The sequence below is a fragment of the Protobothrops mucrosquamatus genome, unplaced genomic scaffold (assembly GCF_001527695.2).
Source record: "Protobothrops mucrosquamatus isolate PMUCROS unplaced genomic scaffold, P.Mucros_1.0 scaffold3782, whole genome shotgun sequence".
In the NCBI taxonomy this organism is placed as follows: Eukaryota; Metazoa; Chordata; class Lepidosauria; order Squamata; family Viperidae; genus Protobothrops; species Protobothrops mucrosquamatus.
In genome coordinates this window covers 84,647-97,483 of record NW_015389735.1, presented here as the reverse complement: position 1 = coordinate 97,483, position 12,837 = coordinate 84,647, and the positions used below count along the sequence as shown (strand labels likewise).

General features: G+C 46.3%; 1 protein-coding gene across 2 annotated transcripts; it reads right to left on the bottom strand.

Annotated features, from left to right (window-relative positions):
• Positions 1-1,698: 1,698 nt before the first annotated feature.
• On the bottom strand, positions 1,699-12,188 carry ARPC4 (actin related protein 2/3 complex subunit 4). 2 transcript variants are annotated; one of them, XM_015827551.1, is made up of 6 exons: positions 12,114-12,188; positions 10,084-10,202; positions 5,103-5,214; positions 4,921-5,016; positions 4,089-4,259; positions 1,699-1,874 (listed from the first exon to the last, which is right to left on the bottom strand). In XM_015827551.1, the coding sequence occupies exons 1-6, from the start codon at positions 12,114-12,116 to the stop codon at positions 1,869-1,871; spliced, it is 507 nt and encodes a 168-aa protein (XP_015683037.1). In that variant the 5' UTR covers positions 12,117-12,188; the 3' UTR covers positions 1,699-1,868. The 2 variants fall into 2 exon arrangements, with proteins under 2 accessions (XP_015683037.1, XP_015683036.1); XM_015827550.1 differs by lacking the exon at positions 12,114-12,188 and adding an exon at positions 11,016-11,062.
• Between the last annotated feature and the right edge of the window lie 649 nt (positions 12,189-12,837).

Genomic DNA, 12,837 nt, shown 5'->3' with positions numbered 1-12,837 from the left:
GTATTAACAGTGAAAAAGTCTATAGAATTGATTTGCTTTCTTTGAGCAAGGCAAAAAAGAATAAGTTACAAAACTGCTAACATAATTTTGCATTCCTCCCTTTGTGGCCTATCGGGTCATTGTGATGCAACTAGAAATTCAAAACCCTTCCCAGCCAGCCTGTCAAGATGGAAAAAGTCCATGGAGATTCTCAGCCATCCATGGGTTGTCATGGGTTGTCTCAAAAGTGCTTTTTCCAAAAGGCAACTGGGCGTAGTTTTTTTAATAATAATAATAATAATAATAATAATAATAATAATAAGAAGAAGAAGAAGAAGAAGGAAGGGACCTTGGAGGTCATCTAGTCCAACCCCCTGCTCAGGCAGGAAACCCTATACCATTTCAGACAAATGGCTGTCCAGTCTCTTCTTAAAAACTTCCAGTGTTGGAGCATTCACCGCTTCTGGAGGCAGGTTGTTCCACTGGTTAATTGTTCGAACTGTCAGGAAGTTTCTCCTTAGTTCTAGGTTGCTTCTCTCCTTGATTAGTTTCCACCCGTTGCTTCTTGTCCTGCCTTCAGGCGCTTTGGAAAATAGCTTGACTCCCTCCTCTTTGTGGCAGCCCCTGAGATATTGGAACACTGCTATCATGTCCCCCCTCGTCCTTCTCTTCATTAAACTAGACATACCCAATTCCAGCAACCGTTCCTTATATGTTTTCGCCTCATTTCTCATCCAAGAAGCTTCTTCAGTTCTAACTCACAGAACTAAAGGAGCTTCTTGGATGAGAAGTAAAACGTCTTCAGGGGAAGAAAAAAAACCCTACAAAAGTTTCAGTTGCCTTTTGGAAAAGCACCTTTGGGGCAAGATGGAGATGCTTAAGAAACCCCAGTAAAGCTAGACAAGAATCCTTTACTTCAGGAGGCAAAGACAAAAAGGCTTTAATAGGTTAAAGTAAGAAAGATACAGCAAGTGCCATATAGCAAAAAGAAACGAGAGTTACAGATTCCAGCTCCGTCCCATTCAGCTGATGCCTGGCCTGGCCCCCTCCCCTCCCCTCCCCTCCCACCCCCACAATTCCTTCTGCCCCTCCCCTCCCACCCCCACAATTCCTTCTGGCACAGGTATGGAAAGGGAAACCCAGGGCAGAATTAAGGAGGCAGGTGCAGTGTTCAGAATGCTATGATTCCTATGGGAATGGGGAAGACGGACGGGGAAGAGCACTTTCTCCAGTTTATGGAGTGACTTGGCACAAAAGGGTTGCCGGTTACAACACCCACCTTGCCTGCAATCATGACCCTTACGCATCACTAGGAAGAGGGACCAAGGTAATCCAGTAATCACCTCTGCACAAAAGGCTCCGAGACTGGCCACTGATTCATCAAATGACAGAAATGGTCCATGTCTCTCTCTCTCTCTCTTTCTTCTGGTCCCCCCGCAGTACAGAAAATGGCAAGATTATTATTATTTTTTGTCAGCGACTGCAGGCAATCTTTGTACGCACATCGCTGAACCGAACTGGAACTCCCTTAGCAACTTCTACAGAGGGTTGCTAGAGCAACCAATCCCACCTTCTCCACCGGTACATTTTTTTCAGGGAGACAAATTACAGCAAGGGATCATGTATTTAAAAAAAAAGGAAAAGAATATCGAGTCAACACAATCTTGTACAAGCACAATTTTGTTTCAAAAATATTAAAAAGCACCCTCCCCTCCCCTCCCCTCCTCCCGACCCCGGGCACGATGGCGAGAACGCTGGACAGCTGGGGCAGCCCTGGCAGATCTAGCCGCTTCTCATTTCACTCCTGGGCTGTGGCCTCTCTGTAGCCTCTCCTAAGAGAGCCGGGCAGAGAGAATGAGAAAGCAAAGCTGTGGAGTCCAGCCCTTGGTCTAGAACTGGGAGGGGAACAAAAAGAAATCGATTAATTCAAAATTGTATTAATGCTACTCATGCAGTTCAAATTAACCAAAGCAAATACCATCAATGTCTACACACAGACACAGACACACACACACACAGGCACCCACAGCATAATCACTGCAGTTTTTAGGACCGTACTCGCAGAGGTCCCCAACCTTGGCAACTTTAAGACTTGTGGACTTCAACTCCCAGAATTCCTCAGCCAGCAACATTAAGACTTGTGGACTTCAACTCCCAGAATTCCTCAGCCAGCAACATTAAGACTTGTGGACTTCAGCTGCCAGAATTCCTTAGCCAGCAACTTTAAGACTTGTGGACTTCAACTCCCAGAATTCCTCAGCCAGCAACTTTTAAGACTTGTGGACTTCAACTCCCAGAATTCCTCAGCCAGCAACATTAAGACTTGTGGACTTCAACTCCCAGAATTCTTCAGCCAGCCCTGAGGGCTGGCTGAGGAATTCTGGGAGTTGAAGTCCACAAGTCTTAAAGTTGCCAAGGTTGGAGCGCTCTGTCCTAGAGCAGGGGTTTTCAAACTTTTCTGTACTGCAAAATCCGTTTGTTCCAAAAATAAATGCTTGAACCGCAATCCACAAAATGGTGTCTCTTCATGGGAGAACAAGGCCTACTATTTCCATAGTACAGGCAGTCCTGAACAGACAGCCAGAATGGAGCCCGTCCATTATGGTTGTATGTCTTAAGGGTCCATTTCATAGCTCAGCCACACGACTGACCCATTTTAGGACCTTTTTGCGGCAGTCTTTAAATGAATTACTGTGGCCGTTAAATAATCGCCGCAGTTGTTAAGCGGACCAACGGTTCGCATATTGGTGTAGTTTTGCTCAAAACCAGAAGGGCTGTTATTCAGCCAAACTGTCCTAAAACATGGTCACATGACCCCAGGAAGCTGAAAATGGCCGTAGGTGCGGCTGTGTTGCCCAGCGTCAGAGGTTTGACCACTTGACTGCGGAGGGATCCAAACATCAGAACTTCGAAACTAGATTGTTGTTGTTGTTGTTAGTTGCGAAGTCGTGTCCGACCCATCGCGACCCCATGGACCACATTCCTCCAGGCCTTCCTGTCCTCTACCATCTTCTGGAGTCCACTTAAGCTCACGCCTACTGCTTCAGTGACCCCATCCAGCCACCTCATTCTCTGTCGTCCCCTTCTTCTATTGCCCTCAATCTTTCCCATCATTAGGCTCTTCTCCAGTGAGTCCTTCCTTCTCATTAGGTGGCCAAAACTAGGTTATAAGTCCCTTTTTTTGGATCCATTGTTAAACAATTGGTCATAAGTGGAGAACTACCTGCCTGTGTCAGCCATTCAGGGCACACCAATCTAGGAAACCAAGGAGGCATGCAGGCCAATAAGATTATGGTAACAGAACCTTGCAGATCTGCCTTTCTCCCCTCCTCCCCTCTGCCTTTGTGAGAACTAGGGTGGGTTTTGTTTGAGACATTTTCTCAAGTTATAGTTTTGTCGCAGACTCGGGATCCTATTGTCTGACTGTTGTCTTGGTAACAGCCCTTCCTCCCGTTTCTCAAGGTTACTCCTTTTGCCTGTTACAGTATGATAGAAAAATAACTACGGGTGCCCTGTATTTGAACAAATCTTCTCTGTTGTCTTTAGTCTCTCCATCAAGTTCTCATAAGGACCCTGGGGATTGCAGAATGCAGTTCGAAAATAACTACCTTATGAGCAAGACTCAAATTGCTCTGAATGTTGTAATGGAATAAAATACGCCTCCCGTTTTACTGCCCTCCCCCCTGAAGCCTTCGCATTTAGTGTTCATAACACTTCACGACATTCATACCACACCAAGCACAGCGTTCTACAAGGGGCAATTTGATTCTCACTAGAGCTCTTTTCTATAATGAGCCACAAATTCCAACTCATTTATACAACACCATTTTTTCATCCTGTAATAAATAACTCCTGATGGTAAATCAGTACACAAAAATATTCATTTCAGGCTTACAGATGAGGGATTTGAAATTAGGACTCCAAAGCTCACAGATAACATTGGAAGTAAAGGCCTTCTTAATTCTAAAGGTTTTAAAAGGCCACAGCTCCCATATTTCCCATTTTAATAATTCTAATAAGCCCTGCCTAATAAACATCCAGAAGAGACTGGTGACTTTTGACGCGCTATTTTGATATCTTTCTTATAAGATGTCTAAATAAGCTCTTACATTTTTAAGGAACTCTTCTGCCACAATGCGGGCCCTGGCATTGACCGACAGCTTCATTTCACTGACTTCTTTGTCAATTTCCTCCATAAAATGAATGACAAAGTCCACCAGCTTGTGCTTGTACATCTGCTCTGTATGGAAATTTGTGATCAAGAAGCTGATGTCGTAGCCCTAAAAAAAAAAAAACCACATAGCAAATTATTAGCATAAGTGAAGCCAAGATTCAGCCATCATTTTTTCTATACTGTTGACTATTGATTCAGCATAAGAAAAAAATAATCTAGGGTTTTTTTTGGGGGGGGGGATTGATTGGGATCTATACTGTGCATAAGAAGTAAGTTCTGCCATATTAATATTCAAAATCGGTCTATGCTACCTACATAGCAAGTCCAACAGTTGAAAAAGAATCAAGGGAACAGAAAAAATACTCTATGCAATGATAAGAGAACATTACCAATTATGCAGATACTTATTTAGTTTAGTTAGCTACTCGTATTCAGCCTCAATCTAGTTTTTCCAAGTATATGTATAAAAAAAAATAGACATTATCTTGACAGCTAGCAGAAAAACCAAGTCTCACACAATTCATCCACGGTTAAACAGACCAAATCAGAGATAAAAGCAGTCTAATAAAGTCATGTTACTTGATTTTGTGAAAAGAGATTGTTATTGTTATTGATTTAAATCTGCCTTAAAGATAAGAGGCACATTGAAATTGTATGCCTGCTGGAAAGCTTAAGATGTGAAGTAACCTGGTACACGTTGGTACTACCACTACTGTCAACAGACAGAATCACACACTTAAAGACAACAGTGACTCCGTATTTCCCACCTCAACTGGTTTCCGACGTAAAATGAAGAAATTTTCTGCTCTCATCATCATGAACCGCATAAATTTGTGACACAGAATTTTCTCAATCTCATCAGCCTGCCAAAGGAAAATAGAAACCCATGAACATTCTCTCCAGGATGAGCTCCAGTTTAAGTACCTTACCTGTAACACGTGTAGCTTACCTGTTTCACAGCAATGCTAACTCGCACAGAGTTGATAGAACCTTCAATTAAGACTTTCTCCTTCTCATTCCTGCTAATGATCACAGGCTGCAAGAGGAGTTCTTTGCTGCTTCTGCAAACCCACAAAGACATTTTTACATCAGAGACTGGGCAATACAGGGGGCCCATCCGTTCCAGCCTCTGGGTATATTTTAATATACCAGTAGTGGCGAACCTATGGCCCGGGTGCCAGAGGCGGCACTCAGAGCCCTCTCTGTGGGCACTCGTGCTGTCGCCCCAGTCTTAGGCCTTCAGCTAGGTTTTATAAAACATTTTCGCTTTAGGCCTCCGCCGCCGTGTGCAAAAAAAGAAAAGGTTCAATCAATCAGTCAATTTCAACTTCTTGCGGGGAAAAAAAGATCTTCCAAAGTTGGAATTGATTGATTGAACTTTTTAGTCCCACCCAGTCTGCTGTTACCACCGCGGCCACGCCCACACAATGGGCCACGCCCACTCAATGGGCCACACCCACCTGGCACCCAACGAAGCATAAGTGGGTTTTGGGTTGCAGTTTGGGCACTCGATCTCTAAAAGGTTCGCCATCACTGTAATATACCCTCATAACCAGTCATCACCCCACTCATTATATTTCCAAACCCACAATCGTGAAATGTGCTTCTTGTGATGAAAATGATTGGAAAATTACACCAAGAATCAACAATGATGCAGAACAACGACTGACAGGCTGCTGTAGATAAAATGGGCTGCAGGTTGCTTAACACATTATTTCAGCAACAGAAAAGATGGCTGTATACCTGGACAGCTCCAAATAAATAACTCCACAATCAAATATATACAACATCTTACATAGCAACAGGAAGAAAAGCTCTAGGCTGAATTTTAAAACACTCCAGATGCTGACTGTGGATCAGACCATGACCTACTAATAGGAGTATACATCAGATTGGAAAAAACTAGAAAAGATAAAATCCTAATGAGATAGAACCCATTCCAGAACAATACAAGATTCAGGCTAGAAACAGATTTAAAGACCTGGGCCTATATAGAGAGAACATGAAGAATTGAGGTAAGAAGTTAAAGTGATTGTTAAGTTATTAAAGTAGGAAACATATAACAAGAGCCAGAAGGAAAGAAACAAGACTGGCTATCAAACAAGGCCACAGAAATAGCTATGGAAAGAAAATTGGCAAAAGCCAAAGGAGATCTTGGGAAAAGCAGAGAATTTAATGAAAACTTCCACCAACCAACTAAAATTGATGAAAACAAAGTTTATCTGTGTATATAGCAGTCAGTATCCTTACAACACTTAATTAACAAAATTCCACAGAAAACTATTGCAACAGACATATAGTTAACCAGATGCCTAAATTATCTTTATGAATAATGAATCATAAAAAATAAAGCTCTCATCCAGTAGTTCTCAACCTTTTCTTGATTACAGACTCCATTTAAATACCCTTTATGGCCAATGACTATGACCACGGACCCCCAAGACGTAAGATTTGAATCATAACATTTCTTCCAAGCCTTGGATGACCCTGTCTCATGACATCGTGGACCTCCAGGGATTCACTGCTCTCATCCATCAGGCCATTGCTCCATTCAACGATTTGGTTTTTTTTTTAAGGAAGAGCTTTGCCCACTGAACTATAGGCCTTCTTCACTGTACTCTTTTTCTTAATAGAGTTTATAACTAGTATACTGTATATGCCGGAAAGGAGATGCTACAAGATTGTTTTGAGGAACAGTCTGTAGGTGAAATCTATGGAGAATCAGGATGGGACTGGCTAGGAATTAACACAGAGCAACTGTTTTATGCTAATTGGGGAGGGATTAGGGTCAGGGTTGGGTAGGGCAGGGCTAAAAGGCCTCAAATGATTGTTGAAAGGAAATACACCTTGCAACAAATGTAAGCAAGGTGGACCTAGACAGCAATACGATCCACTATTTTCCAAAGCGCCTGAAGGCAGGACGAGAAGCAACGGATGGAAACTGATCAAGGAGAGAAGCAACTTAGAACTAAGGAGAAACTTCCTGACAGTTAGAACAATTAACCAGTGGAACAGCCTGCCTCCAGAAGTGGTGAATGCTCCAACACTGGAAGTTTTTAAGAAGAGACTGGATAGCCATTTGTCCGAAATGCTATAGGGTTTCCTGCCTGAGCAGGGGGTTGGACTAGATGACCTTCAAGGTCCCTTCCAACTTTACTATTATTATTATTATTATTATTATTATTATTATTATTATTACTTCAAGACATTAAGTACAATAAAGTATGGGGGTGGGACGGAATGGAGATTGAGCTAATAAAAGAAAACCTGTTTCTGCAGCACATACGGTATATCACTTCAGATCCAACAGCAAAGCAGCAAGAATACTCTAGATTTATACAAGAGGATTTTTTACACTGATTCCTTCTTATATTTATTTCTTTTTTTGTCAACTTAAGAATATAAAAGTTCTGAAAGATGAGAGCCATGCGGTATATTATTTCTACTGAGGCCACACTACTGAGGCCACTCCCAAGCAAAAAATGGATCTCTAACACTCTCTTGTGTTCTATAGCAATTCATATTTGAAACTTGGTCTACAATACTCATGAATATATTGATAACCATCACTGTATCATATGGCACAATGTTTGAAATTTGAAAACCACCTCAGATACATTTTAGTTATCTCGGTATCTAATAAATTAATGTGTGTTGAACCAAAATGGAAACAACCCATAAATGGTACAGTCCATAATTTGTTGCAGGAGAAACTAGTGAATCCAATATTCACTAGACTTATCACGTGATGCATGTAGACTAGACTTCATCAGATGGATGTAGAACTAACATTTTTATGTCACATAAAATACTGTTATATCTATTAAAACATAACACACAAGAATCCATAAATTCAATGTAGGAAAAGGCAAGACAGAGCTGAGAAAATTGTAATAAGAGTTCAGTGTATTTTTTTTTAAGTTGCCAAGTAATGCATAAAGAAACATACAGTACTTGCAAAAAGAAATAAAGGCAACGCTGAGGAAGGTGGGAAGGAAATGTGGAAGCTTATAAGCCATTTTACACCAGCAGCAACCATTCATGACCTGTGGCTGCACAGGAACTAAAGGTCTATTTAAGAATCACAAATTTGGAATTAAGTAGTGGTATGAGGCAGTATCACAACATAACGGTATAATATATAAGAATATATAAACCAGGAACATTAGGTTGAAAGCTATTGCAACCATAAAATGAAGCAGACCATAAACAGAAGCAAAATATTACAACTTTATTGGTGAACCAACTGACTCTAAAGCTCAAAAGACTGAATAAAAGGCTTTTTAAAATTTCCAGAAGCATTTTTTTGGTATGATTGTGTGTTTGTGTGATACAATACTACGGGAAACCTCAGAAAGTGTAGGACAAGAGAACAGAAGTGAAAGATGTGTGCGGATTCTTTTCACTAAAAACTTAGTCCAACAAATTAACTGAATATTCCTTTTCTGGTTTCATGACAATTTATAGGACATGTCATTCATTTTGACACCTCCGTGCTGTTTTCACAATTTTGCATGCCATCAAATTCTGTCCATCTACTGTCTATACATTTATATCCTATCTTTTTAAATAACTCAGGGCAGCCAACATGCCCAATACTCCTCCATTTTTCCCCACAACAACCCTGTGATGTGGGTTAGGCTGAGAGAGTGTGACTGATCCAAAGTCACCCAGCCAGCTATCATGCCTAAGGTGGAACTAGAACTCACAGTCTCTTGGTTTCTAGCCTGGTGACTTAACTATTAGACCAAGCTACTTAGACCAAGCTACTGATCAAAGAGAGAAGCAACCTGAAATTAAGGAGAAAGTTCCTAACAGTGAGGACAATTAACCAGTGGGACAGCTTGCCTTCAGAAATCGTGGGCGCTCCATCACTGGAGGTTTTTAAGAAGAGACTGGACAGTCACTTGTCTGAGATGGTATAGGTCAGTGATGGCAAACCTTTTAGAGACTGAGTGCCCCAAAACCGGCCCCACCCCTGCCCCGCCCCTGGTCCCACCCATTCTGTCCCCATCTGCCCTAACCCCGCTCCGCCCCCACCCACCTGCAGGGCCACTCACCGACACCACAGCCAGCCGCAGATCGCCCAGGCGACCCAGCAGTGCCATGGAGGCCACACCCTCTGCCTGCGCCCCGCAGCATCAACTGCACGAGACAGGGCACGAGGGTGGAGTCTTGGCCCCACTGCCCAGCTGCCATGTCCTTGGCTGTGCTGCCCCACGCGGGCCGTGCCCGGGCGCGACTTTCCTCCAGGGAGGCTGTTGGGGAGGAGGGGGCGTGGGGGGAGGCAGGGCTGGGGCGACGGCACGCGTGCCCACAGGGAGGGCTCTGAGTGCCGCTTCTGGCATGTGTGCCATAGGTTCGCCACCACTGGTATAGGTTCTCCTGCTTGAGCAGAGGGCTGGACTAGAAGACCTCTAAGGTCCCTTCCAGCTCTATTCTATTCTTTATCTTTAGTAGCCTTAAATATCTATCAAATAGCTTTGAATAAAATCAAAACATCTTTAAATAGCTTTGCCGTCAACTGCCCTTTAGGTTTGTATTTGCTGCTTTAATAAATTAGAGCAAATATTCTCATTTTAAAAGCCTTTTTCTAAATCCAATTTCTGAAGGAAGGGAAGGCTAGGCTATACCTGCCTGACAAGGCCTGATAAAACTTTTTGGGCACATTATGTGCTCTGCAAATGACTGCAACGCTGGGAAAAGTGCAAGGAAAGAGAAGAATAGGATGACCGACAGCAAAGTGGATGGATTCAGTTTACAGGGGCAATGAGTGCACCATTGAGAGACATGAAAACACAGGATAAGAATCGATTGTCATAGAGAAAAATCTATACGGCTGCTAGGAACGGTGGCACATAATCAGCGTCCCCTGCATCAAATGTCAGAAAAACGTCATCTGTCTCCCAACTTAACCTTCATGCACAAACCTGACTTCCACCTCGGGTTTGTTGTGCCGCTCCACCACCTGGGAGGAGAAGTTCTCCAGGCACAAGGCAGCCTGCAGGGTGGCACGCACCGCATTGAGATAAGGGCGCAGAGTGGCTGTCTGTAGGAAGGAGAGGGAAAAAGCAGGTTATCAGGAAGTTGGGAGATCCTCTAAGCCAGGGGTAGGCAACCTGGGCTCTTTTATGATTCGTGGACTTCAACTCCCAGAATTCCTGAGCCAGCCATGCTGAGGGGGGAAAGGGAGAGGTTTTCATGCTGAGCTATGCTGGCTCAGGAATTCTGGGAGTTGAAGTCCACGAGTCATAAAAGAGCCAAGGTTGCCTACCCCTGGCCTAGCCGTATCTTCCCTGCCAGACGTGGCCATTTGTATTTAGAGCAGGGGTGGGGAACCTCGGCTCTTTTATGACTCGTGGACTTCAACTCCCAGAATTCCTGAGCCAGCATGGCTCAGCTTGGAAACCTCTCCCTTTCCCCTCAGCATGGCTGGCTCAGGAATTCTGGGAGTTGAAGTCCACGAGTCATAAAAGAGCCAAGGTTGACTACCCCTGCTCTAAGCCTACTCCTTGAAATTCCCCCCTCCCCCCGTCGAGCAGCAGTCTGCCTGCCCCCCCCTTTCTCTTTCTGACGTCAGGGCTTCCCCAAAACCACAGAGGCGGGCGTCCTTTCCAGGTTTTGCTGCCTCGGATCCCCTGCAGGACCCAGCGATCCGGGTTCCGATCTCGCCCAAAGGGTTTGGCCGCCGCCTCGCCTCTTCTCCGCCTCCGCTCCCGTCCTGCCAAGCTACTGACCCGCTCTCCATGCAGGCCTCCACCGCTCTCCCTGCCCGCCCCCACCGTGCCTTCTGCCCCTCCCTCTCTCGCCTTTGCCCCCCCCCCCAGGGCCGGCATCCCTCCGGAGCCCACCGCCCACTCACCATGGCAGCTAAGGGACTGGCCGCGGCTGCACCCCCGAGACCTGGTCCAGAAAACGGAAGCGGAAGTGGCCTCCACCAAACAAGACCGCCCGCTTCCGGACTGGCTGGCCTATTCCACCACGTTGCCCCCCCCCGGGTGAGTGCGCGGGATCCTAACCCTAATTCATTTCTTTTTTTGAGATATTAACACACCAGGCGGCGGATAAAGGTTGTTTTTTTTTCCCATTACGGCAGCGAGGGAGTTCGAACTATCTTCACGTAGGAACAGAGGCCAATCCGTTTTTCTCTCTTCCCCCCCCCCATTTTTCGGTGAGTATGGTACGACCCGCCCTCCCTTGCCTCCATATTTGGAAATGAGACGAGGGCCTGGGTGGGGTCAAAAGAGCGCAAGTGAAAAAAAAAAAAAGCGAGGAGTTCTACTTCTCCGCGCCCTCGCGGGTTGGTTTGTAGCCAATGAGGGTGAAGTAAGAAGGGGAGCGTGTGGCCAATGGCGAGGCTCGACCGCTGAGGCGGAAGGGGCGGGAGTCTCCGGGCAGAGAGATCTCGGGGGAGATTTTCGGCGAGATCCTTTTTCCCTTCACCCTCCTTCTCGCCGCTATGGCGGCTGGGAGTCTCTCTCGCGCCCGACTTCTGCATCTCCGGGGGATACGCGGCGCCCCTCTTCCCTTCCTGGCGAGCTCCGTATGGGTGTAACCCGGAAGGAGCTTCCAGAACCGGAAACTCCCCCAATAATTTCCCCCCCCGCCTTGCTCCAGCGCCCCCTCCTGGNCCCCCCGTCGAGCAGCAGTCTGCCTGCCCCCCCCCTTTCTCTTTCTGACGTCAGGGCTTCCCCAAAATCACACAGGCGGGCGTCCTTTCCAGGTTTTGCTGCCTCGGATCCCCTGCAGGACCCAGCGATCCGGGTTCCGATCCCGCCGAAAGGGTTTGGCCGCCGCCTCGCCTCTTCTCCGCCTCCGCTCCCGTCCTGCCAAGCTCTCCAACCCAGCGTCCTTTTTCCATGCAGGCCTCCACCGCCCTCACCTTGCCTTCTGCCCCTCCCTCTCTCGCCTTTGCCCCCCCCCAGGGCCGGCATCCCTCCGGAGCCCACCGCCCACTCACCATGGCAGCTAAGGGACTAGCGGCGGCTGCAACCCCCAGACCTGGTCCAGAAAACGGAAGCGGAAGTGGCCTCCACCAAACAAGACCGCCCGCTTCCGGACTGGCTGGCCTATTCCACCACGTTGCCCCCCCCCGGGTGAGTGCGCGGGATCCTAACCCTAATTCATTTCTTTTTTTGAGGTATTAACACACCAGGCGGCGGATAAAGGTTGTTTTTTTTTCCCATTACGGCAGCGAGGGAGTTCGAACTATCTTCACGTAGGAACAGAGGCCAATCCGTTTTTCTCTCTTCCCCCCCCCATTTTTCGGTGAGTATGGTACGACCCGCCCTCCCTTGCCTCCATATTTGGAAATGAGACGAGGGCCTGGGTGGGGTCAAAAGAGCGCAAGTGAAAAAAAAAAAGCGAGGAGTTCTACGGCTCCGCGCCCTCGCGGGTTGGTTTGTAGCCAATGAGGGTGAAGTAAGAAGGGGAGCGTGTGGCCAATGGCGAGGCTCGACCGCTGAGGCGGAAGGGGCGGAAGTCTCCGGGCAGAGAGATTTCGGGGGAGATTTTCGGCGAGATCCTTTTCCCTTCACCCTCCTTCTCGCCGCTATGGCGGCTGGGAGTCTCTCTCGCGCCCGACTTCTGCATCTCCGGGGGATACGCGGCGCCCCTCTTCCCTTCCTGGCGAGCTCCGTATGGGTGTAACCCGGAAGGAGCTTCCAGAACCGGAAACTCCCCCA